Genomic DNA, 26,810 nt, shown 5'->3' on the forward strand with positions numbered 1-26,810 from the left:
AGACTTAGGAAAAGATCAGCAGTAGCCCACCACTGTACAGTCTTTCTCCTGTACCCATACAAGAAATCTAAGTGGCCACAAGGCCATAGAAAAAGGTAAAATTTAGTAGGAGAATTAGGAAGTAGTGAGTTTGAATATTTACTAACTTTGTTTTTGATATAAAATTACCTACTTAGGAGTTTATATCATTTAACTTTAAATAACACCCATGTTTTAGATCAACTTACGCAAACTTAATAGGCTCTCATGAGCCAGCCCTAGCTGGCATCATCACATCATTGATAAAGTAACTTGGCTGAGAGCACAGTGTTGGTAAGTGACACCACCAAGATTTGTATCCAAATCTTAGAAGTCCAAGTTCCTCCACTGGACCATGTTGCTCTGAGTAATAATGACTCTGGGTATGAAGAGTTAACTGATGTCCATGCTACTTCATTTATCAAGGCTAAAAAGTGAAAAGCACAATTTATATATTTTGAAAGGTGGTCCATATCACATGCCTAAAACAACTTTTGACAATTTCAGGAGGTAAATGCTACTTAGGAAAATGTACTCAGGTGGCATAGTTCGTTCTGCCTGGATGTTGGTTAAGCACAGTGCATATCTAAACAACATTGTTTCTAGAAGATACTAAGCTGTGAGTTGAAGATTAACAATGATAACTGAAACGTGACCAAAAAATTGAAAGGCCATTTCTTGCTAGTAGTTTCACATAAATCTTCACTGAGTGAATCATATTAATGACTCATTTGTTCATTGGAAAATTTCTCTAGTTGCAATTATGTCTACCATTTCCAGATGGACTACAGAAGCTGAGCTATCCTCCAAACTATAATTGCTGGATGAGAAATATAGGAAATATATTTTGAAATGCACTGCTAATCTGACAGGAAGCTAGGTAACCCAAAAACAAAGTGAGAGGGGTAATTCAGTGGCATAAGTTAGTAGTGATTCAGGCTTTTGTTCTGAGAGCAGCTGCCAAGTCTAGATGATCTCCCTTGAGGGTCAAGGGGAAAAGAAGACAAAGTGTAAGGCTCAATAAAGATGGGAATCATAAATGGATACGCTCCCATAAAGCTGACGGTGCAAGGACTCCACACCCTGTGCAAGAATAAACAAGGGACAAATTCTCTGCCTGCACAAAAACAGAACAAAGAAACTAGCTTGACTCAGATTTGAGTGAAAGGGGGAAATTACTTGTCAATATTTGTAACCACAATTCAGCCATCAAACCATTAAGTGTGAAAAATGGACCAAAAAAAAAAAAGATTTTCAGATATGGGGAGATTTTCTTCTCTTTGGATGTTACTGGAGGATAAATTTGCACCAAAAACAATGATGTAAACCAAGAAAAATAAAGAATTAATATCCAGGAAATAAATTCAGCCGAGGAGATTGAAAATGGGAATCCCTAGTGTACAGACTAAACTGTGTCCTCTCAAAATTTCTATGCTGTATCTCTACCCCCTAATGGGAGTATATCTGGGGAAGGGCCTTTGAGGAAGTGATTAGGGTTAAATGAGATTATAATGGTGGGTTATAATCTGACTGCTGTCCTTATAAAGAGAGATGGAGAAAGACACCACGGATGTGTGTGCAGAGGAAAGGCCACGTCAGGAAGCAGCAAGAAGGCAGACTTGGGGGGGGAACTAACCCTGCTGACACCTTGGTAGTAGATTTTCAGCCTCCAGAACTATGAGAAAATAAATTTCTGCTGTGTAAGCCACTCAGTCCAGGGCATTTTTGTTATGATAGTAAACTAATACAGGCAGATGGTCACAAAGGATGACAGCTCAGCAGCAGACCCAGGGAGTCACTAGTCCACTAGAGCATGTGGCCGGCTATGAGAAATAGTTCTTCAAGATTATATGAATAGAATATCTAATAGGCTGTATTAGTTAGGATTATTATAGGATCACACGATTCAGCGGGCACAAAGTCCCACAACCTGCCATCTGCAGTCTGAAGCTGGTGGGATAATCCAGTCCAAGTCTAAGAGCCTGGAAATCAGGAGCACCAGATCTGAAGGCAGGAGATGCTTGTCCTAGTGCAAAAAAAGCAGATTTGTCTTTCCTCACCTTTTGTCCTACATGTATTCAAATCCTCAGCAGATCAGATGATGCTCATTCACATCAGGAAAGATGATCTTCACCTAGACCACCAATTCACCAAAATAAATGCCAGTCTCTTTCAGAAACATCGTCACAGGCATACCCAGGAATAATGTTTTACCAGCTATCTGGGCATCCCTAGCCCAGTAAAGTTGACACACAAAATTAGCCATTACATATATGTTAATTAATAAAAGAATTATTACAGAACTTTCAGCCAGCACAAACACAGAATATCAGTCTCTATTCCAGCCAATCTTCCTCATTCAATCTATAAATATTTCAGTGTACATCTCTGATAAAAATATTTTTCTAATTGTAGTTAAATACACAACATGAAACTTACCATCTTAACCACTTTTAAGAATATAGTTCTGACATTAAGTACATTTGTATTGTTTTGAAACCATCAGTTATATCCATCTCCAGAGATTTTCTTCTGGTATATGCCCCAAAGTGAAATTGCTGGAGTGATAACTATTTTTAACTTTTTAAGGACCTGTACTGTTTTCTATAGTGGCTATATCTGTTTACATTCCCATCAACTGGACACAGGTCCCGGTTTTCCCATATCCTTGCTATTACTTGTTATTTTCTGCCTTTTTTTTTTCTTATAATGGTAGCCATAACATTAAGTATGATGTGGTATCTTATTGTGATTTAGATTTACATTTCTCTAATAATTAGTAATGATAAGCACATAAAAAGATGCTCAACATCACTAATAATTAGAGCTACCTAGTATATTGGAATAAGAGAAAAATCACACACATAAATAGATTTAATTAGCAATAAATACACAAGAAACAAAATGAACGAATGAGAGGCAAATATTAAATTTGGAGGAAAGGGGCTTTCTGGAAAATAAAAATGATAATATACTACATGGTTCAGCTATAAATTTTTAATAGTTTCAATCATAAACATTGACTACTAACCAAAATGTGAGAACACTGTGGGCATTACAGGATTGGGATCTCATCTGGGGCTGGTGAGTAGGAAAGTAGAAGGAAAGAAAGCTACCAAAGCAAGACATTCTCATCCTTGAGTTGCAGACAATATTTACATTACAAACGATGTAAAAGCCGAGTAACAACTTAAACAAAAGTTGTGACATAAGCAAATTAGAATGATGGAGAAAAGAAAGTTCACTTTGTGTCATGTTCGAATCAGACCAGAAAGAATTCATTTCACATAATGAGAAGTCAATGTTATCGGTTCAACGAGAAAAGTCACATAATAACGGCAGGTGCATGCTATTTAGAAACAGAGAAGTAACTGCAGCTCAAAGGTGTTAGCCTTGAAGAATATAAAAGGCCAGGAATCACTTGGGAGAATGTAAAGAAGTAGGGCAGAGGGATATAAGAAACCCTTTCTTTGTTGTGGGGTGGTGGAGCGATCATAGGATCATTTCTGTCTTTAAAATATGGATATGTCTTAGAAAGAGAAAACTGAAAATTAAATGAGATAAAATAAAGATAACTACAAGAGAAGAGAAATCACAGAGGTCCTAGCTAGTGAGCATTGATTTTCAGTTCAGAGAATAACATTCTAGAAAGCATAGGAAAATGTGCTGGTGTCCTGCACCATGACTGGGAAGCGACTGGTGTTCAGTGGCCACTGAGGAGGCTTCCCAAAGGCACAGGAGGCAACACCAACAAGAAATGTCCAGGTCAAATACCACTAGCATGTCCCCTGGGAAACACCGCAAGATGAGAAAAAGAATCAAGAAAAATACAAAAGGGGAAGGAAATGATAGAAGAGAGGAGGGGGGAAAGGAAAGGAAGCTATAGCATTAGAAAACATGAAATAATAACACAGCAGGAAAAAGTCGAAACATACGAGTGATCAAAAAATGTGTAAGTTCGTTAAACATTCCTATTTGAACAAAGGTAAAGGTTAAGAGGAAAAAAAAGTATTTACCATACAAATATTTACAAAAGTAGATTTAGCAATAGTAATGTTATTTTACAACAAAAGAAAGAGAAAGGATTAGATGAAACGAATAGCATTTTCATATTAATAAAAGTAGCAGTCTACTAAAACTATATAATAATAATCAACTTTAATGCATCTAACAATAGTTTTGAAATCTGTAACAAAAAACAACCATAAATGAAGGGATATATCAAAAATCCGTCTGAGACTTTCTCAAACGTTAACAAAAGAAAAAGGGGATGTGATTAACATCGTTTGTAAGTTTATTCTCTATAATCTGTGCCTGTAATGTCTATATAGTACCGTATATGAATGTGCATGTGTATGTATGTGTAATATATATGTGCAGAAATAGAAATGAGACCCACAGGGAAGAGTACAAGAGACGGAAATTGGTACTCAACAACAAAAATTTTTTTTAATATTTAATTCTTAATTTCATTTTTTCCCTTTATGTACCTTTCGTGTTCTGTTCTCCAGCTTTGAAGATGTATTTTTTTTTTTATTAAATCACGGCTGTGTACATTGATATGATCATGGGGCATCATTCCCTGGCTTCACAGACCGTTTGACCCGCTTTCATCCCCTTCCCGGCATTCTCTCAGTTACTGTGCCTAGACACTTACATTCCACATTTACCAAGTTACAACCTAAGAATAGGGGGGAAGGGGGGAAGGGGGAAAGGGAGGGGAGGGTGGGGGAGGTGGGTAGAGGGAAGGGGATTGGTGGGATTACACCAGCGGTGCATCTTACAAGGGTATATGTGAAAAAGTTATTTTCAAATACCCTTTAAGTATCTGCAAATATTGGAATTCATCTGACAACTAAACCAAAATGAGAAAAAAAAAGAGAAAGAAGGAAACAAAGTCAAAGAAGGCAGGCAGAGAGGGAGGGAGATAAGGATGGAAGAAAAAAGAAATAATAACAATAATAAAATCAGCCCCCGCACCACCACCTTCTCTAATCTATCCATTTGGAATTCTTGTTTAAATTTAACTAAATCCCAGATTAAACAAGAAACACAACAAGATGATTTTTTAAGAAAAATGTGTTACTAGAATTGTCTTAAGAAAAAGCAAAAACCTAAAAATAAACACCTTCCATGCAGCTAAAGACTTTAAAATGGACTTTCTCTAAATTGGAGAGTTCACTGTACAAATTTGGAGAAACTGCTACTTTAGAAAATTAGATAAGCATTTGTCTATGGATTACATTGTTGCTGGCAGAGCATTCCATTCACACAGATATAATAAAACTGTAAAATTAACTCAGCATTTCAAGAATCTTCACAGCCAGGAATGGTCCTAAAAAAAAAAAATAATAACATTCCTTAAGACATCTCTGCTAAGAAAGAACGCTCCCCAGTCCTCCTAGGACCAGTATCTCTAGGACTTGAGACGCAGATTACGCCCCCAGGCTGAAAGGCTCAAACACAGTCAAATGTTGCTTTTCTATCACTGTGGAACTTAACAGATGTTAGCAGCTAGAATTCAGCTTTGTCACCATGTTTAACTATTTCTTCATAGTAGGTACCAGTGACCATGTGTGAAATTAGACAGTTTTACAGTTGCTTCATGAGATATCACCACTCAAACTCTTCTCAAATATTTTGAGAGCACTGACTTGAAATGGGCTCTTTCCCCTGCTATCTACCCAGGTTACACACACGTACCCCATTCCCTCTGCAGACTGAGCTATAGTTTGTTGACAACTTGCTCCCCACTTTTTTTTTTTTTTTTTTTTTTTTGGTGGTTGTTGGCCAGGGCTGGGTTTGAACCCGCCACCTCCGGCATATGGGACCGGTGCCCTACTCCTTGAGCCACAGGCACCACCCGACAACTTGCTCCCTTTAAAAGAAATTGTCACTAAAACTGATCAAATTGAAATAAATATTTATTGAGCTCAGAGATAATCTATATAGCTGGTACTCTGGCAGATTCAAGGAAGTAGACCATATGGCTGAATTTACTTGTGTTTTCTTTCTTTTCTTCTTCTTTTATTTTTTCTTTCCTTTTTTCATTCTTCCCTCCCTCCCTTCCTTCTTTTCTTCACTCTATAAAACACTCCTCCTTAACAGTACTTAAACAAGACTCAAAATTGAGATTTTGAAAACAGAATTAAAATAAATCAGAAGGACACCAAGGTGAATAATACTAAGAAACACTGAATGATTACTAATAATCCAGTGAGTACCGGATGTAACTGATATGACACACATCTAATTAACAGATGATAAAGGAGAGTGTCATTGGGGCTGCTGGGCAAAGCTGCAAATGCTCCAAAGTGCTATCCCAAAACAGGGGTCACAACTCTGAACTTCCTCACCCACATCCAGTATGTAAATTTGTCAAGAAAGTGGAGATTAGGGAATCTCCACTGTGGAATGTCTGTGGAATACGAGTCTCGTGCCTTAAAGAAGTTAGGAAGAAGATTGAAGAAGATTACCCTCCTTTCCCTTCAACCTGAAAAAAGAAAATCTTTCTACAGATTGAAGGCCATTCCTTCCAAATCTGTATGTTTAAGTTCTGACACCCAGTACTTTACAATATCACTATAGCTGGAGATATGACCTTTAAAGAGGTGACTAGGTTAAAATGAGGCCACTGAAGTAGATAGGGCTCCAATTAAATACAACTGCTAGCCTTCTGGCAAGAGGAAGTGGCACCAAGGATGCAGGAACATGGAAAACACCGCATTAGGAGAAAGCAAACCTACCGGCCCCTTGATCTTGGACTTAACAGCCTGCAGAACTGTGAGAAATGAAGTTTCTGTTGCCTGGGCCTCCCAGGCTGTGGCATCTTGCTAGAGCAGCCTGGGGAGACTTAGAGCACTCAAATGACATGCTCTAAAAGCCAGGATAGGTGTTCCCTTTGGTTAAAGGGATGTGATGAACTCAGTCTTACCTTCTTCTAAGTGAATCTAGAACCCAAGGAAGAAGAAAGCAGCAAAGAAAAAGACAGAAAAACCGCAGCTGGGTAGGATCTCCTGCAAACCAGAGACGGACTGAGAAGACGACGCTTGTGTGTTTGCCCGAGACACGACGTGCGCACAGGTGAGACTACAGACATGGCTGTCTGAGCACCTGCCCATTAATGCCTAAAGGGGCACATACATCTTGCATTCATTTCCTAGGGCTGCTCTAACAAATTACTGCGCACTTGTTTGCGTAAAATGATAAGAGTGTATCCTCTCCCAGTTCTAGAACCCACAAGTCTGAAATCAGAATGTGGGCAGGGTTGGCTGGTTCCTTTGGGAGTCACTGAAGGGGGAGGTCATTCCCTGCCTCTCTCCTGGCTCCTGCCAGCGATGCTCGGATCCCTCCCAGCTCAGCTTCCTTCTTCACAGGTCCTTCCCCTTCACGTGTCTTTGTGTCTTCCTCCCCTCTCTCATAAGGACATTGTTTTTGGATTTGGGGCCAGCCTCAATCCACAATGATTGTAACTCAAGATCCTTTTCTTCATTGTAACTGCAAATCCGTATTTCCAATAAAGGTTGCTTTCCCAGGTTCAGGGCTTAGGAGTTGGGCATACCTTTGAGAGCCACTGTTCAACCCACTGTTCCCTGAACAGGTGAAGCTCAGGGAAGTGGCCAGATGCCTACAGGACAGAGAAAGTGCTGAGCTGGAGGACCCAGCATCACCTTCATCTAACAGACAAGAAAACTCCTTAGCAGCAGTCTGTAAAAACACCCATAAGAAAAAGAATCAACTCTAAATAGCTACCAAAATCAGAGAATGTGAAGCCACCTTAAGAACTTTCCTTTTTGTTACCTTTTTTCCAACTAAGTCAGAAGTCATGGTAAACAGGTGGAAATAAGAGACACAGGGAACAAAAGATGACCTCACCCCCTCCTCCAAGAGAGGGAAGAGAGACTTAACCCCAAATCTGATTTGGAGTTTTAACTATTTCCTAGTGTGATTATTCCAAATACCAAAATGAGGCTGTGTTTTGCAACTCAGAGTGGCCATATGTATCAGCCAGGGTCCCAGCAGGAAACAGATGGCACTCAAACTCGGTAATTGAGGAGAGTTTAATAAAAAGACTATTTACAATGGCGTGAGCAGGGTTTGGGGGAAGCAGCAAGTGATGGTCGTGCACCTCAGGGCCTGCAACAGCAGGACAGCATTGCTGCCCGCCCAGGGGCTGGGGGCAGGATTGGTTTCCAAAGCCTGAAGGGAGGAGCAGTTTGCCAAGGGCTGCCTGGCAGGGGAGGAGGTCTTCACAGAGGGACAGAGCCAACCTGCAGCAATCCAGCAGGGAGAAAACCAGGAGAATAAATACCCTCTCTCCTCCCACTCTGCTCTGCCATTTCTTGCTGATGTTTCCCATTGATCATGTCCAAACAGAAGATAAAAGACAATGGGACCCAGCAGTGCCGGGCACAGGCGCACACAGGTCCATTAGGCTTGGTCTCCCAGCGCTGAGAGCAGAGAGGGATGGAGAGTGGTGTGTGCCTGGCATGCAACAGGCCTTCAGGTGACCAGAGAAATAGAGCTCAACCGTGTTTGCTTCTAAAGGGAAAGGCAGAGCTATGCCTGCTAAGCAAGGATAGAGGGACATCAGGGAACAAAAACAAGGTGACTTTTATGTTTCTTGAGAGTCCTCGTTGTTGACTATACTGGTCTGATATGTGACAGAATATGCTTATAATTTAACTACTGACTAGATCATTCAGAAAAGTGATCAATTCTTCTAAATATAACAAAAGAGAGGAAATATTTTAATCCTAGTTCTGGGACTTGATCCCCTGGACTCCAACCGTGCATTTGCGGAGTTTGTTTTCTGATGATCACAATGTCTTTGGTTATGAAGACTCTTCCCTCATTTACTTTAGTCCTTTGTAATATGTGTGGCTTTTTATCTCAACTGATTTTGCCTCTGCTATTCTAGTGCAATTATTCTTTTATCTTTCAATTAAGTCTCTTTGCATTCAGCCGTTTATGCATCGAATCACACTATCAAGTGAAAGACACTTTTCTCTATCTTTGCAAGGGAAGTTCTAGTCTCCTTTTCACCCATCAGAGCATTACTCTGTGCTGGTTTCAGGTTCCAATTTCTACTATGCTAATCTGAGGACCGCATAGTAGGATGAAAGAAGGATGAAAAAAACATTACGATAACAACAGTACTGATCATGTATTGAGCCCCTTATAATGGGGTAAGCTCTTGGCTAAGCACTTTACACGCTCTGTAACTACTACTGGGATACCACCATTTAAATATGAGACATCTGAAGCTTCCTCAAGTTCAAGGATTTGGAGAAGGTCGTACAGCTAACAATTGATAGAACCAAAATTGTAAGGCAGATGTGACTAAACAAAGTTTGTGCTTTTAACAACTACAGCCTTTCCGTCAATATTTTCTATACATTAATTTGTCTCCACCACATACTATCACTGTGATCCTAAGAAAATCATTCAACCTTTCTGTCCCTCATTTTCCGTACTTATAAAATAAAAATGATAATAAATAGAATGGCATTCGTATTTTTTTGCAGAGTTGTTGAGAAAATTTATTGGATGCTTGACAGTAGCAGAAGCACTTAAAACTGACTCTCTTGGAAGCTGGATATAATTGCCAAAGTTAATGAACGGTTTAGACCCTACTATCGAGGCTATGCTTTCTTGTGGGCTTCATCCCCTAAAAACAGATTTCAGAGTAACTAGTCCTTTTAGAAACTCTAGCTGCCTTCCTGGAAACTGCAGGCCTGGTCCCTTTTTCTAGACTGGCCAGTGGCCTGGGAGCATTGATGCCCGCCTCTGTGCTCCTCCAAATGTGTAGGATGTGCCCCCCGAATGCTGCCTGCACATCTCTGCGGTCCTTGTGACACTTGGACTCAGCCCTTCCTCTGGGCCTAAGCTCCTTGAGAAGGACAGTCATCCTGTTCCAGAACTTTTAGACAGGAGAAAAGGGTTCCTGTACAAAATTCACTGTAAAACATGTCCCCAAGGACAGTAAGTATTTTCCTCAGTGGACTTCTCTGTTTCCCTTAAAAAAAAAAAAAAAAAAAAAAAAAAAAAAAAAGGTTCTCTTTATTATATAACTACAGGACAAGGGTCCAAATACCAGTGCTTAAAATGCAAAAGGTGCCCTACATTCAAACCTCTCTCACCCAGAAGTGCTCCTTGCAATGCTCAAATACTTTAACGCTTTCCTCCCTCTGCCACGTGGAAATTATCAAGTGCCATTGATCTGTAACTTTTTAGTGACCTCATATGAAATATAAAATATCCCCAAGAAACCTCAAGCCCTGGGAATCTGCCTGGCTTGATTCCAAAAGCAAAATAAACCAAGAATTTTATAAGCACTAACTCAATTTTCACTATTTCCTTATCAATCACAAATCACAGATTTTCATGTGTAAAATGCAATTATACACAAAAATTGGCTCCCTGAATCTGAATTGGGAAGGATAGACTGCATGTCAGATAATTACAGACATCTTATTTTGAATAATTCCACTTTGATATGTGTTTCAAGAACACCTATATAAATTTGATACTCTTGAAAATGGGCTAACGCCATATTTTCTTGACTAATGGGAACCACAGGCTTCAGAAGCAGCTGGATCTTTCTTTTATCACATCAACAAATATTTATGGATCGCTACAAGGCCCAAGATACCAAGGCATAACTTTGAGGTTTGGCATAAAGGGAGATGGTGCATAACCAGATTTTAGCATCCAAAAGAATTCTGAACCCACCAACACCTGAGATAAAAATTCCTCACTTGCTTAAAATGGAATTTTTTTCCTGCAACTGGAAAAAAAAATTCTACCATTCCCACATACTAATTTACCCTGGACAACTTAACTTCTCTGAGTCTGCAGCTTCCTTTGTAAAAACGCAGTAATTATCTCTACCTTGTAAGTTTTTTTGTGAAGATGTGTGCACAATGTTTCATCTAGTGACTGGCAAATAATAGTTGTTTAAAAAAAAGGAGGTAGCTATTAATATTATTGTTATTCCCATCATTATCGTGATGGCAAGCTTTTTTTCTACGTGATTTTTATGTTTTCAAATATCTTATTAGACTTGCAGTATATTTAGATCTAGGCAATTTATCCAAATGTGTTTAATGACAGGCTCTGTCGTAAGGCAACTCTTTTCAGTAGAATGCTGTTCAGAATCAATGCCTCAAAGAAATTGAAAGCCCAGGCTCGGCACCTATAGCACACTGGTTATGGTGCTGGCGACATACACCAAGGCTGGCGGTTCAAACTGAGCCTAGGGCCAGCTAAGCAACAATGACAACTGCAACAGAAAAATAGCCAGGCGTTGTGGTGGGTGCCTGTACTCCCAGGTATTTGGGAGGCTGAGGCCAGAGAATTGCTTAAGCCCAAGAGTTGGAGGTTGCTGTGAGCTGTGACACTACAGCACTCTACTGAAGGTGACATAGTAAGACTCTGTCTCAAAAAAAAAAAAAAAAAAAAAAATTGAAGGCCTAGCATGAGGCCCGACTGCATTATAGCCTGGTGCTTAAGGAGAACAGGGTCATCCGTTCCCCAGTGACTGCAAAATTGCTCTGAAAATGGTAACTGGCCTTGGGTAACTGGCAGACTTCATTCCCCACATCCCTACAAAGATGAGACTCAACGGATCTGTGTGTGCTGTAAGTTTTGTTATACCTGAAATGGTTAATTAGAAGAGGTAAGGGAATCTGAAATGTCACGGCAAGTTCCTCTTGGCCCACTGTCATGTTTCATGAATTCCTTCGCTGAACCCATTTGCATTAAGCAGTGACCCAACCCAAACAAATCGGGTCTGTGCCTCTTACTTCCTGTCACCTGTTTACGTTTCAATACACCTGCCCTGTGTGCATCGGTAGATCCATTAAGTTCCTGGGCAGTGTTTGCAGCTATTTTTTTTATTATTATTTTTCTGAGGCTCAGATTTCTCACAATAAAGTGATAGAAAATTTCCATGCAGACTATAAGTAAAACACTTTTTTTAAAGAGAAAAAAAACGAAGAACTATAACACATGCAATTTCAGCCTGGGAATTCTCAGAGCAACCCAGTGGATGAGAGACAATCATTTCTTGTAGGTTTTAGGTAAAGATATAATTTACCTTTATTTGCAGACACAAAACTCTAAGAAAACATTACTTGCCGTCAATGCCTCTGGCTCTAAAAATATTTATGAGATTGGAATAGTTACCTGGAGACAGACATTTCATTTCAATGTCATAGGTCAGACACATTGGCTAACACCCCAGATAATATTGATGTACCTTCAAAATTTAAAATAATGTTTATACCATTTATTTATTCATTCATGGATAGAGCACCCATCCTGAAGTATCTGGAACACTGAACAAGGTTTACATAAATCTGGCTGTTTTTTCCTCTAGGCCATTTGGCTGAGTCTGGTAGACCATAAATATTCAATAATACTTTACAAAGACAAAGCATCTTTTATGCAAACATCTCTGAGCACATTATTCACCAATATTACAATCTCCTTTTCAACCTACTGGTAAAGTCACAGAAACTAATTGACTTTCTTCAAGGTCCTACAACAAATTGTTTATTTTATAGATTAGAGTCCAGGTGTCCTGATCCGAGATATCACTAAAAGGGGAAACAAAAACACACATACATTTTTGAGGTGCTTATGCAGATGACCTACACTAAATTTTTCTAAATTGAATCTATTAAACAAAATGTCTTCCTTAAAGATGTTAAATGTTGTGATGCATCCAAGTGAATTTTATAACTTTTGTTCCAATTTGCCCAAGGCCGGTTACCATTTTCAGAGCCCCAAAGAAGGACCTACTTTAATTGAATCCCGTTACAAACACTTAAACTTTAACACTTGAATCAAGTCAGGTTTCTAAGTGGAAAACAAAATTAGAACCAAAAATAAATAAATAAATAAAACTTTTCATGAACAGGCCTTACTGAAGTAAGAACAGAGCTGTCCCAGGAGCTTCAAGCAGAGTGGAAAGCTGAGCCATTGCTTTGAGATTTGGCCCAGTCTCAGACAGTTCACGTTACCCAAGCAAGAGGAAATAATTCCAATCATTTATTTTACCGCTTCCTCCAAATGTTAAATAATGCGGGTTAAATGTAGAACATTAATAAAATAACCCAAAATGGGAAGATTTTTTAAATCACCCATAATTTTTTTTCTGTGATACCTGTAAGAAAACACTTTGCAGACTGAGGGCTCCAGCCACTGAACCCTGAAACCCGTCACAGTGCTGAGGCCCCAGTTCCCTGGGCTGATCTCAGCCAGTGCTGAGCACCACAAGGCTGCTCAAGTAGGCCTGGTCCTGGAACAGGTATGGTTCCTCATGCAAGTGAAGGCCTTCTCCTGGGAGAGGCACAGTTCCTCAGGCAAGTGACTTTGGCTCAAGGACTTCCAGGCATCTTGCAGAACTTGCTTTTGAACTCTACTGCAATCTAAATGGTTTGCCCAAACTCACTGTCTACTGCTTCCTCCTTCACTTGTCAGATTTGTATGCCCTCCTCTCCAGGATCCCTCCCCACTTTCTCTCATAGGCATTTCACTTTATAAACTTCTTGCATGCTCAATACCATCTTGGTATCTGTTTTTTAGAGGCCCTGTACTAACACCACATTATGGCAATAACAATGATGATGGTGATATTGACAACGGTGGTGATGGTGATGATGGTGATGATGATGGTGGTGGCGGTGATGATGGTGATTATGGTGATGGTGGTGGTAATGATGATGATGGTGGTGGTGATGGTGATGATGGTGATTATGGTGATGATGTCGATGATAGTCATGGTGAGGGTGATGATAATGGTGGTGGTCATAAGAATGATGAAAATCATACTGATAAGGGCATTTATCGAGTTAAAATTTAAAATAGTGCCAAGTCCTATGGTAAGAGATTGCCTAAATTATTTCATGTTATATTCCAATAAACTCCAAAAGATAAATGTTACCCAAGGAAAGTAAGTCATGAAGAGGTTAAGTAACAAAACAACAACAACAAAAAAAAACACATTGCTTATAAATATAAGAAGTCAAATTTGAATTTTTGTTTTTCCTATTGCCTGAAGATAGTAGAGCACTGGTGCCAGCAATCATTACCTTCTATGACCTCTCTGTATTAATATTTTACCATAGAAGCTTTCATTCCTTTTACCACATAGTTATTATTTAGATACAATGAACTCAAAATAATAAATGTAATAATTTGAGCCCTTTTTTGCGAGACATTGGATTTTACTTGAACTTTTTGATTTCTCTGAAATTTGTAGCTGTCCATTTCTTTTGGATGGGTAGACCTGATTCAATCATTCAAGTACTGATACTAAACTTATCCTAATAAAGTATTTCCAGATTTGTATCACATATATCAAGACACTATGTCAACTCTGTAGTATTTGAAGGCATTTTTCCAGGCCATTAAAACCAACAAAGGTCGAACAAATGAGCCAGGGCCATGTAACTTAGACAATTGGGATCATTAAAACATCTAAAATAACAATGCTCGGTCTTCAATTTTAGATTTTATTGACACTATTAAATAGGCCACTTAATAACAAACCAATGAGCTTTTTCTAAGTGAGACAGTTGGTACAATGAAATGCACTTAAAAGATTTACATCCCATAAGCATCTTTCTAAGAAAGAACATTGGCTTGGAACTGGTGGCAGTTTGACTAAATTAAGAACAGAAACTTCTGATAGCAACAAGGCCATTTAGAATAATTTGCAGTTCCTTTGACTCGCAAACTGACTTTTCTCAAGGTCTTCCAGGAATCATTCTGTCTTCAGTGGCAAGATTTCTCAAAACAGCTCCCCAAGGGCAGAGTTTTCTGGGCTTTTCATGCCAAACTCTGGTTGTGGTAGCTACAAGTGGTTTCTATCATCAACCTACCTATTTGGCACTATAAAGGACTGTTCCACCACCAAGCTCAAAAGACCCTTCATAAATAAATACAAGTTTGAATTAAAAAGTGTACTTCATTTACAAAGATGACCTGAAGACACATCCTACCTCCTGAACAAGTTGCCTTCCCAATGCCCCCATATGGGAGAGAAAACCACTGCCCAGCTTTACTCTCCCTCATCAGCATGTCCCACCGTACACTTCTGCTGCTACTGAAATTTGGTTAGAGTCTGAGCAATAATTAAGACACAACTTATACGACAACAGCCTCAATTTTGTAGATGTTGGAAAGATCCACTTTCTAGCTTTCTCCAATCTGGCATAAACCTTTAGCTCTGAAGTTTTAAATGGGCAAGAAACTGAAATTTCAATGTTTCCTTGGCTTCTCAAAATCTCCAAGCTCCACAGCTCCTTTCATACATGTTACAAGTCAGAATGTTAACTCTGTCCCATGAAGCCATGTTGTCTGTATCCCTCATTTTGGCCGTGAGTTATACACTTCCTTTTGTTGGTTTCATGTGGAGCTTATCATGTCAATATTTTCTCTGTCATTAAGGAGTTGGGTGACGTTGATCATGTCAATCACACTTTGCAGCCTCTAAAATAAGCAAAGTATGTTGATGTCTTTTTTTTTTGTAGAGACAGAGTCTCACTTTATGGCCCTCAATAGAGTGCTGTGGCTTCACACAGCTCACAGCAACTTCCAACTCCTGGGCTTAAGTGATTCTCTTGCCTCAGCCTCCTGAGTAGCTGGGACTACAGGCGCCCACCACAACACCCAGCTAGTATATTGATGTCTTAAAAACCATGTTTTCTAGAGAGGATTCAAGAGTTGCCACCCAGGAAAGGAGCAATGAAGAAGGGCCTACTGAGTGGATAGGCTCAAGTTCTTCCACCTTTCCTTCAAACAAAGAAGGTCCTTCTGCATCTCTTATTTATTAAAGTTAGATTTTCTTGAAAACCTGGTTTTGCTGCATTAAAACACATGTACATGTCACTGGAGTAGAAGGTTTCTAAGTTATTTGCAATCATTCTAAGATTCCATAGGAATATCAGTTCTACGGGATTCTAATGCGTCTTTTGAATTTTTCTACAAACCTAATTCAAATGTTTCAACCTTGCCACTCTTATTTTCCCTCCATAGCCCTATTTTAAGCGTTCTCTTCCATTGTGACTTCAACTATCAGCCATGGCTGATATCAGCAAACTCCACCTGAAATGGAGGTACACATTTTCTATTGCCTCGAAGACATGTTTGGTAAATACTCTAAGGGCATCTTAAATTCAAATTGAACCAATTTTATTTCTCCCTCACAACCTCCCAATATACTCCTGCTGTAGTGTTTTATGCTTCTATTTCCTACCACCAATTTTAAGAGTCAGCCTAGTGCCTTCCTATTTCCTCCACTCCCTACATTGTATCCATGAACATACCTTTTTGATTCTCCTTCAATGTCTCTTTATTCTTTCATTGCTCTGCTTCATCCCTACCACCCAAATTCAGGTCTTCATCCTTATCAGCCTCATATGACAACTTCCCAAGTCTCCTCGCTTCTTACCCCCACTTCATCCTCTACACTGCAGTCAAACTCTTTCCAATATACAGCCCTTTGATTAAGAATGTATTGTGGTCATCAGATACCTAACGTGCATGATCCTGACACCATCCCACTAGTCTTGTACTTGATGAGCATTATAACCTGGACCTGTTCTGCCTTCCCAGCGTTTCTGCACCCTGTAATTGGGAAATATAGCCTACAGCAGCCTTGATCAAAGCATGCACCCTCTATAAAACAATCATTCAGGGTGTCTGGAAAAAATGTAAACCCCTAGACGCCATCTGCAAATACGGTTATTCTCCAGTCTCATCTGAGGATCCAAATAGATGTGTTAATGAGAATACCAAGTGATTCTAATACATTCCAAAGTATTAGAATTCTGCACTATTTACCTACTTACTGGTCATGACTATACCATTGTCCAAATACAACATTAAATATTTATGCTCTTGTGCCTTGGCTCAAAATGTTTCTTCTGCTGATATCCCCTTCCTTTGTCTTTGCCCAAAAACAAAAATAAAGAGAACCCCGAATTCTCTCCAAAACCCAGACTCAATACCCTATACAATCTCACACACACACTTCATTCCTATGTCTCCACTCTGCCCTCAACCTCTTCATATCATAGTCAGGTGCGTGCCTCTCTTCCCTACTATGGATTTAGGAGATCTCTTTCTTCACCTTTACATCCATGGTAGATAATTGTCTAATTGAGATTAACTAATAACTACACAACAGTAATTCAAATAAATAACCATTCAATTTAATGTAATTATTTATCTCATGCCCAGGGAAACAAGGTCTCTAAGTACAAAATGAAGACACAACTTTTCTGGGCCTTCTCACATAATTTCTCTCCAACCAAGAGAAAAGTCATCACCCAACAAAAAGCCTACCTTGTCACAGCTTGAGTATGGTTGTGCCTAGTCTTTGAGCTCTGAAGAGGGTACGAGGAAGCTCCTGGTGGGAAGTGTGGCCTCAGTTGTATAATACCCATGCTGAAAACAGCTCAGCTCTCCCTTCATCAAACCAGTTCTTGGACAACAAGAACTCACTTGCGTCTACAGTTGCCAAATTCTCAGCACCGTGGGGAACCAAAGGATATACTAAAATCCTCATTACCTCCATCACTGTATCCCGTTCTTCACATAAACAATAGACAATAAGCAAAGCTCCTCTGTAATATTTCATCCTGTGAAAGAGCCTTAGTCTCCCACACGGCATTATAGAGTCTGATGTGCATCCCTAACCTGTGTCTGCAATCTAGTCCTGGGTAACAATTTATAAGATAGATGAAGCAATGGGCCATCAAGAGAAAATGTTGGTTTTTCAAAGATCCCCAAGTATGCATCTGTATGATGGACTACAATGACTGCAAGGAAGATTATTGTCTTTAGAGTAAATAATACACTTTTTCCCCAGGTCTCAAAGCCTGTATTTAAATGATTATTCATAGGTAGTGTGGGAAACGTTAAGCCTTAGCCTGGCAATTCTCAATGTAAAAATGGATAATGTTTCAAAAACCTTGTTTATGAGTCACCTGCCCAGAAACTCACCATTGCCTCTTACATTATGTTCCAAATTCCCAGGCCGACCCCCAAATCTATATCTCATTACACACCTGAAGAGTATTTAGTGACACCTGCACCCATTTACAACACTGTTCCTTTGGGGAAATGTCCTCTAAATTCCCAGTTAGGTGGCCTGTAAATACATTTCTACCTGCATTCAGAGGTGCATGGGGAAAGAACAGAGAAGAATGGGAAGTGAATGAGATCAAATATTCCCAGGGATCTGGGTCTAGTTAATCCCATACATACGTTAAAAAAAAAAAAAGCTTTTCTCTAAATGATTGTTTCTCATTAGGACCAGAGAATTTGCAGCCTCCCCTATCAAGAGATAGATTTTCAGAATTTGAAGTGACTTCCATCCTCTCTTTGCAACCTCGTTGAAACATAAAGATGGTTATAAGAAGATTGAAGATTGACTCTGAAACTATAAAACCTCATGTCCATATATTCTATTTTACTCTTAATTCCATTAGCTGCATGTTATAATTAGTATACATTCTGAATAGGTTTTAAATGGGTGGATTATAAGAAATAGTTTCCTATTTTTGATATAATTTAAAAACAAACGATTTTACAGTTTCAAAATGAAAAATAAGCCCTATCAGATTAAAAAAACTTTTTTTTCTATTATTAAAATGTAAAGGATTTTTAAATCTCATTTATTTTGTCAATTGGTTCTGCTTAACATTTTCAACCCAGTCCACTCTCAATTATCCACAGTAAGGAAGGGGGATCAGTGGCCTGGATAATCTAAACAGCAGACAATTTTAAAAGCCCTTGTATTTGGCCCGGGCATATTTTACAATCAAATTCTGATTATCCACACTAATGAAAGGAAGACCAGACACCTTGAGAAAGAACCAAATTCAATATAGATCTGCTCAGCTGGGTTAGGGCACCCTGAGGAAGAGGGACAGAAGAAGAACAAGAGGGACCCAGCTGCTGTCATGGTGACCCCCCACACCTTACAAAATAGACACACACACAGCTACAATAGTCATATCAACACTTGCCCTTCTATGAGTCATCTTTTTGTTTCATTCTTATTGTCTTGCAGGTTATTTTGAGGGTACAAAGAATTAGGTTACAATGATTGCATTTGTTAGGTAGTGTCCCTCGTATGTTGGTGTCCTGTCCCCAGGAGGTGTGCCACATGCCCTAACATTGTGCCCACTAAGTGGGATAGATGAGCCATCTTTAATCAGATACACAGGGTTATGTTCAGATACCCTCAGTAAAAAGGCTTATTACTGTTCCAAGCAGGTAATGTAATAATTGTACATATGCACTACAAACCTCTTTGGGGGGTTGCTTTCACCCCATCAGACACTGAACCTCTTCCTACCACCGCCAGGCCTCATGGTAATAGCTGAAGGAGTGGAGTGAAGGCAGCAAGCTGCAGAAAAGCTCCGCCTACAAGTCAGGAAACCTGGAACTCCATCCCCCGTTGGTCCCAGTTCAGGTCCATAGTCAGAAAGTGCATCCAAGCATCAAATGCAAAGGTACAGAGGCATGAAGGTTATGGCACAATTAAGGAATTGTATGCGCTTCATTTTGGTCAAAGGATATGACATAAATGGGGAAGAAACAAGAAGGAAAAGTAAGGATGTAGCAAAGAAATTTTTTTTCTGCCATGCAAGAAGTTCAGAAATTAAACTACAAACCACCTATGGCTAGGCTACCCTGACTGGACATGAACTTGCCTAATCTCAGTAGCTAAACAGGCTTGGGCCTGGTTTGTACTTAGATAGAAGAAGAAATTTTCCTGCAAAAGAGAAATTTTTAAATAATCATTAACATTTATTGAATACAGTTTGCATTGCACTGTTCCAAGCATTTGATACTCACGCATACACTTGGTACTTACAACATCCACAAGATAGGCACGGCTACTGTTCCCATTTTACAAATAAGGAAAGCAGAGCCTGCAAAACTCAGTTCTCTTCACGAACACAGAACCATAAGTGAGAAAGTCAGTCTGTTTGATTTCAGAGCTTATGCTCTTGCTCAAGAAATAGAATAATGTGGTCGGAATTGTAAAAGACCATGCTATGAGCAATATGCAGGAAAGATCAGAAGACAGTGCGAGGAGGGGAGGAGATTTAAGAAGACAAAGGGTGGCATGTTCCAGAACTAGAGGAATGGTCACGGGAATAAGGAAGAGAGGTGTAATCGAGAGATTTAGAGGACATGGACTAAGTCGTAATTAGTTAAATAAAGGAGACAGGAGGAGGCAGGGTCTAGTACGAGACCCATATTTCTAGCTTGGGCACTTGTGGGATGGCCTAATAATTTTTAAAGAATCACATAACCTTGTGCACTAGTGAACTTAGCTGGAAAGCATTCTCTACCAGATGGGCAGGCCTGGGAAGAAACAGCACAACTGGTATCTTTGATTTCCAATATGATGCTGGCACATACTCATCGAAACAAACAAATGTCCTATCTTGACTGATTAGTGGTGACAAAAAAATTGATGCACATATATGTGGGCCACTATATAGAGCCCATATTCCAAACAAATTATTGAGATATCTCTATTTCTATCTTGTTTCTTAAGGTTAAATATATGGACTCACATTTAGCTTTCTGTGTAGCATCCGTGTGGCTTGTGCAAAGGTGGATAAGGGAAGGAGGGCACAGGAAGAGGAGAAAAGATACAGAGATATGTTATAACTTATCGCGATATTTGCAAGTATCTTAACAATAACAAAACCATTTACAAAACAGCTCCTATCAGGGTAAAAAACAGTATATGTGTGCATGTAAGTCTATAAATATATAGAAAAATACTGAAAGTATTATACTTGGACTGAAGTCAAAGTACATAGGCAAAATTTAAAATATCTCTCTGGTTGGTTTTTATTTTATTTTTGTGTGTTTGTATCTTTTAAATGTTGTACCATTATCTTGTACTACTTTTGTAATACCAAAAAGAACTTCTAAATATGTGTGATAACCATCTACTCTATTCAAAGCCTTGCTGATACAAAAGAATGCACGGATAAGCAATCCAGACCCTCATAAATAACCTACATATCCCAACAGTGATGGAAGTAGGTATCTTTCTTTTATCACTGCCCATGAAGCCAATTCAGGTACCGGAAAACTTGGCGCTTGGAGAATCTGTGTGCTTAGAATAGAGGGAGGTAACAAATGATGAAAAAAAAAAAAAAAAACAGAGGGAGAGAGAGAAATCTAGGCTTACAAAAGTGATTCAACTCTCCAGTACTCCATAAATAGCATCTGGCATGTTCCAGTTGTGTTCCATTCCTACGCCTAAGGCTGAAACTCAATTTGTACATATAAATGTGGCCCTGGTTATTTATAGCTGTCATCCACCCTGACTGTTCTATGCAAGTGCCAGGATGGACTCTGCCTAGCATTTGAAGTTGGTATCTGATTGGTTAGTGTGGGTAGTGCATTAGTTCAAGAGTTCTTTCATATCGTCCCTAAGCTGTGCTGCTTCCATGATGACTGCATCATTAATTACACGGTACAATAAAAATGGAGGGCAGTTTTTGAGGGTTTTTTTGTGGATCTCAAATTTGAGACCAGAGAAAAGAAATAAAGGTGATTTTTGTCAAACCCACTTTTAAGTTATGATAGATTTCCTGGGTAAATTCTCACTTTTTCCTTATAAACCAAGAAATCAACCACCATACTTTAAATCTGTTCCCCCTCCTTCTTTCCTAAGGGGTCATATAAGAAGTAGATCTATATTTCTAGTCCTAAAAAAAAAATCACCAAAAGCAGCCATGAGATCGATCCAGGTGGGGGTTAGTAGAAAACAGGGACCAAGACACACAGTCAAAGGAGATTGGGTAGTGAAAGCAAATGGGACAGGACGTGCCAAGAGAAAGGGGCGGCCCCTCCTGATACCTACAGCAGGTAGATGAGATGTGTCTCCAGCCCAGGTTTGTACGGACCAGCTGAGTTTTTAAAAAGGACCAGAAACTGATGAGTCCATACTGAATCTCAGAGTCAAAGCATTCTGTAACAGACATACTCTTATCTGACAATGTGAATGTTACTTTCTTTGCATTATTATTATTATTGCTTAATATTTCGACGCAGCAATTCTCATTTCTTTTCTGAATGTATTTATGTTCATTCTTTATGAGGTTTTTGTTTCTAGTCCTTATCTTAAACATTGTTATTGTTATTAAATTTTAAGCCTCTTTAATTGTGTGAGGGCAAAAAATGGAAACCTAATAAACACATGTATATGTCAAAAAAAAAAAAAAACAGAAGAAACAGCCTGTATAGAACCACCATAAACCCAACCCCAAACCACCAAATAAAGCTGCCCTGTTCACTTTCGCACTTACCATGTGCAAAAAAAAAAAAAAAAAAAAAAAATCTCAACTATAAGATTCTGCTTGTAATGTACTAAGACAAACAGAGATGGCCAAAGGTCTGAGGCAACACCCAGTTTCTGCCAACCAAAGTCAAAGTTAAATCAAAATCAAGCATTGCTAAAGGTTCATAGCAGCATCATAAAACTGAGACTGTTGGCTCCCCATTCACCCCAAACTCAGAGCCCACTAGGAAGCATTAATGAAGTAGTTTGGACTTTGCTTAGGATTTATGGAATTTTGCAGATGTGCTCACCCTTTGAGGGCCTTCCCTGAAATCACTGGGAATTACAAACTCATGGAAACTGTGGCATCGGATCCTGAATGTCATTCATAGTCATAGTTCCTCTGTGGCCTACCAAGAAAGTAAACAAAAATGCCACTTGGCCACCTGTTGTTTTGATTCCTGCCAACCAAAAACAGAGGACAGAGCCAGCTTCACCAAGTTTTAAAAATCATGGGAATTTTTCTGTACTTAAAAACACAGCATGAGACTCACTTCTGTATGTTCCATGACTTTCTGTATTTTCTTCCCTGTATCTTGGTCTAACAAACACATTTTATAGATTTTACAAGATTCTTTACAACTCACCTAAAACACATAATTTTCCCCCTGCTTATGCCCCTTATTTATTATTTAATAGATTTATATACCACTTTCCTCCAAAAGCCTCAAGGCACCACACAGCCAACCCTTATATAATGAGCATTAAACTATTCTTTAAAACCCTAAACAGTGACAGAGGCAGAGGAGACGCAGAAAGGATACGCACAGGACAGTAAGAAGGAAAGACCATGACTCTGGGGAATTAAGCAACCAAGTAGTCCCCACGTCAGGAGTTCTATAGATCAGAACACCTTGCCCCTCTTGGTGGTCCCCCTGCAAAGACTCTCACGATGCCTTCTATTCCAAGTCACAGAGCCAAAATGTCTCCACTTTTGTGCAAGAGTGAGGGAGGGTATGCTAGTTATTTTTCAGGGCTTTTGAGAGGGTTTTTAAAAACAAATATACTTGTTGCAGGAAGAAGAGGCCCAACAGAGAGAAAGAGCACCCAAACACCATGTTTATAAGAGGAAGGGCTTTATTCACCAGCCGGGAGCTTACAGCATAGAAGAATTCCAAATGGCTGCGCTTCTTGACTAGCTTGGTCTTTTCCTTTTTATCTCCAGTCAAAAAGTTGCAACCCATAAGTAACTTTCTCATTGGCCCATTTGAATCAAGCCAGAGATGCTATTCCAGCCCCCATAGCACTACAGGATTTCACAGAAGTGGAAATTTCCAAGTTCCAGGAAGATAAGTCTACAAATTCCCAAGAGCTGAGTCACCATGGAGAGGACCCCGCAGGTGTATCCTTGTGATCTCCTTGAGAAGACCTGTTCTCCTGGACCTCACCCTTCTCGGGTTTCCTCTCTCATACCTACACAGAAAACTGTCCTTTGAAAATCAGTGGAAACAGATATATGACAATGTTTTACCACAAACAACCAAAATGTTAATTTTTTTCCTTTTTTTTTTTACAAATACAGTTCATGATCTGTCCTCAGTTCTCCTGAGTGTGATTTCCAAAGACTCTGTAGACTTTCAGAGGTAATGGCAGCACAAAAGTCCATAGATTAACAAAATCGAAAAGTGACAAATTGTTCTCAGCTTTCAAAACCAGGCCACATTAATGCAATAAAGTCGTGTGTTGACCTCTTGCACTGTAATCCCGGCAGTGGTGGAAGAGATGGTTAAACAGTAACTTTCCCAGCAGCTGCTGGCAAAACTAGTTAAGAATGAGCATGGATCAATTTTGATATGAGGACAATTAATGACAATTATGGTTATGGGGGCGGAAAACAGAAAGAGGGAAGGAGGGAGGGGGTGGGGCTTTGGTGTGTGTCACACTGTATGGGGGCAAGACATGATTGCAAGAGGGACTTACCTAACAATTGCAATCAGTGTTTCCTGGCTTATTGTACCCTCAATGAATCCCCAACAATAAAAAAAAAAAAAAAAGAATGAGCATGGAGGGGATAATCCCAATTAGCATTCCAAACAAAAAAATATACATACCCTCTAAATGGAGTAGACGATCTGACTCTCCTTATCAGTACAGAGTGATGGAGAAGGCAGCCTTCAATTGATCAATACTATCATTGATAGCACTGAGATCAGTTTTAACATTTAACAGAGCACTGTGAGACCAGCACTCTGCTGCTCCAGCTACGTATGCTAACCTATTTAGTACCCAAAATGAATCAATGAAGGGGCATGACCATTATTCTAATTTTACGTGTAAGGAACCTGAGACTTAAGTAAATTATTTTGGGCGGTGCCTGTAGCTCAAAGGAGTAGGGCGCTGGCCCCATATGCCAGAGGTGGCAGGTTCAAAATCGGCCCCAGCCAAAACTGCAAAAAAAAAAAATTATTTCCCCAAAGTCATTCTGCTATTAAGTGCTTGAGCTAGAGCTCAACACAGCACAGAAGGCAAGAGCTTGTAGGGTGGAAAACAAGTGAACGTGGAGAAACTGTCCCATGAGCTGCCATTGGTCCCATCATTCCTTAGCTCACTGTATCACTCCAATCCCGGGCTCTGTTAAATTGTCACAGTCTCCTCACATGTGTCCTGATTTCCTTCTTCACAAGGACACTGGTCCTACTAGACTAACTGGTCCTACTAGATCTGACCTATTCCTGTATAATCTCATTTTAGCTAATTTCCTCCTCACATGCCTAGTTCTGGTCTCCAGAACTGTAAGAGCATAAATTTCTGCTGTTAAAGCCTCATGGTCTACGGTAATCAGTTGCAGTGACCCTGGGAAAGAAATTACCACAATAAATTCATGTGGCTTTGTTTAACCCAGGGCTTTACCCACTTATTTGACCAAATAATATTTTCATGATCATTATTAACAACCCCAAATTCCATAGGGGGAAAAATAAGTATTTTAGAAAAATTAAGCTTATCTTCCTATTTTACAGATGGAGAAACTGAGACTCAGGGAGGACCATGGATTGACAGAACTCATGTGTGGTTCAGTGGAGACCAGAACTCAGGCTTTGAGTCCGTTCAGGGTTTTCTCTACCATTTAGTTCTTGGCTGCCCCTGGAATCGGGGTGGGGGGAGGGAATAGGTTTGGCTTTGTTCTCTAGAGAGAACACGCCGCTTTTCCCAATGAATGAGGGGCTCTTTGCAGGAATTCAGCCAGGATTTTTCCAGCCAATAGCAGAAATTGCGCTCTTTTTGAGGGGAATTGAATGAAGTGTGTTTAAGAAACCAGGTACAGGGCGGCGCCTGTGGCTCAGTGAGTAGGGCGCCGGCCCCATATGCCGAGGGTGGGGGGTTCAAACCCAGCCCCAGCCAAACTGCAACCAAAAAATAGCCGGGCGTTGTGGCGGGCGCCTGTAGTCCCAGCTGCTCGGGAGGCTGAGGCAAAAGAATCGCCTAAGCCCAGGAGTTGGAGATTGCTGTGAGCTGTGTGAGGCCACGGCACTCTACCAAGGGCAATAAACTGAAACTCTGTCTCTACAAAAAAAAAAAAGAAACCAGGTACAACAGCAGCTAGTCCAATATAAGCCGATGTGTCAGAGAAGCTTGGCCTGAGAGAAAGTGCAGCTGCAGTAGGTCTTCACCCCTCACCCCACCACACTGGAAAAGGGAAGCCATGCCCATGTCCCATGGGGACTTTTCAGTCTTTTTCCTTCTTTTCTTCTTGCTCCTTTCTCCCCACACCTTCCCCAGGCACATAGAACACACCAGCAGTGAAGGCCAAGAAGCATCTCCTACCTTCCACTTGATAAGCTGCCGTGGCTGCCCCCCATCCGAATCCTGCAGGAAAAGCCATGGTTCCAGAAGCAGCCACCTGCAGCCTCAGCTCACAAGGCCTCAGCACCCCTTTTGCCCAGAGGAGCAGCGCAGTGGAGCAGTCTCCCACCGGAAGGCGGAAGTCTCCAAATGCAAATGTATCGCAAACAAGAAGGGAGCAGGGTTACAGATCCCACTTGATTAGCCACAGCCTTGGTGAGAAATCAAAGACACTTTGCACCAGGTGAGCGATGATTGTTAATGGAGTTGGACCAGCCCGGGTACTAGGGTACTAAATTCCTGCTAGGTAGGGCACCTAGTCCCTTGATATTTTTCCATTTTAAATAAAAAGAAGACTTTGATTTTAAAAGTGAAACAATCCTAACTAGAATTTCCCCTTGGGCAATTCAGCTTAATCCTGCATTCCGACTCCCTAGAAATAACCATTTTTAGCTGTTTCTTTTGGTATTCACTCCCAGGTTGTTTAAATAACAGTTTGATACTGTTGCTTTTTTTTTTTCTTCCAGTTTTAGATAATCATTGACTTGTAGATACAGATGGAGAGGATCTACCACCTTCTTTCCATCTCGCCCTCTCTCCCTTTCTGCTCCCA

The 26,810-nt window shown here is 40.0% G+C and overlaps 1 protein-coding gene across 2 annotated transcripts in view; it reads right to left on the reverse strand.

Annotated features, from left to right (window-relative positions):
• LOC128575913 (cytosolic beta-glucosidase) overlaps positions 1–26,592 on the reverse strand; it is a 94,410-nt gene extending 67,818 nt beyond the window's left edge. The window contains exon 1 of one of the 2 annotated variants that reach the window (XM_053577724.1): positions 26,180–26,592. In XM_053577724.1, coding sequence (XP_053433699.1) covers positions 26,180–26,237 — 58 coding nt within the window. In that variant the 5' untranslated portion in view covers positions 26,238–26,592. The remainder of the gene's footprint in view (positions 1–26,179) is intronic. The other variant, XM_053577725.1, reaches the window with a different exon arrangement.
• Between the last annotated feature and the right edge of the window lie 218 nt (positions 26,593–26,810).

This window comes from Nycticebus coucang, chromosome 23 (assembly GCF_027406575.1).
Source record: "Nycticebus coucang isolate mNycCou1 chromosome 23, mNycCou1.pri, whole genome shotgun sequence".
Lineage (NCBI taxonomy): Eukaryota > Metazoa > Chordata > Mammalia > Primates > Lorisidae > Nycticebus > Nycticebus coucang.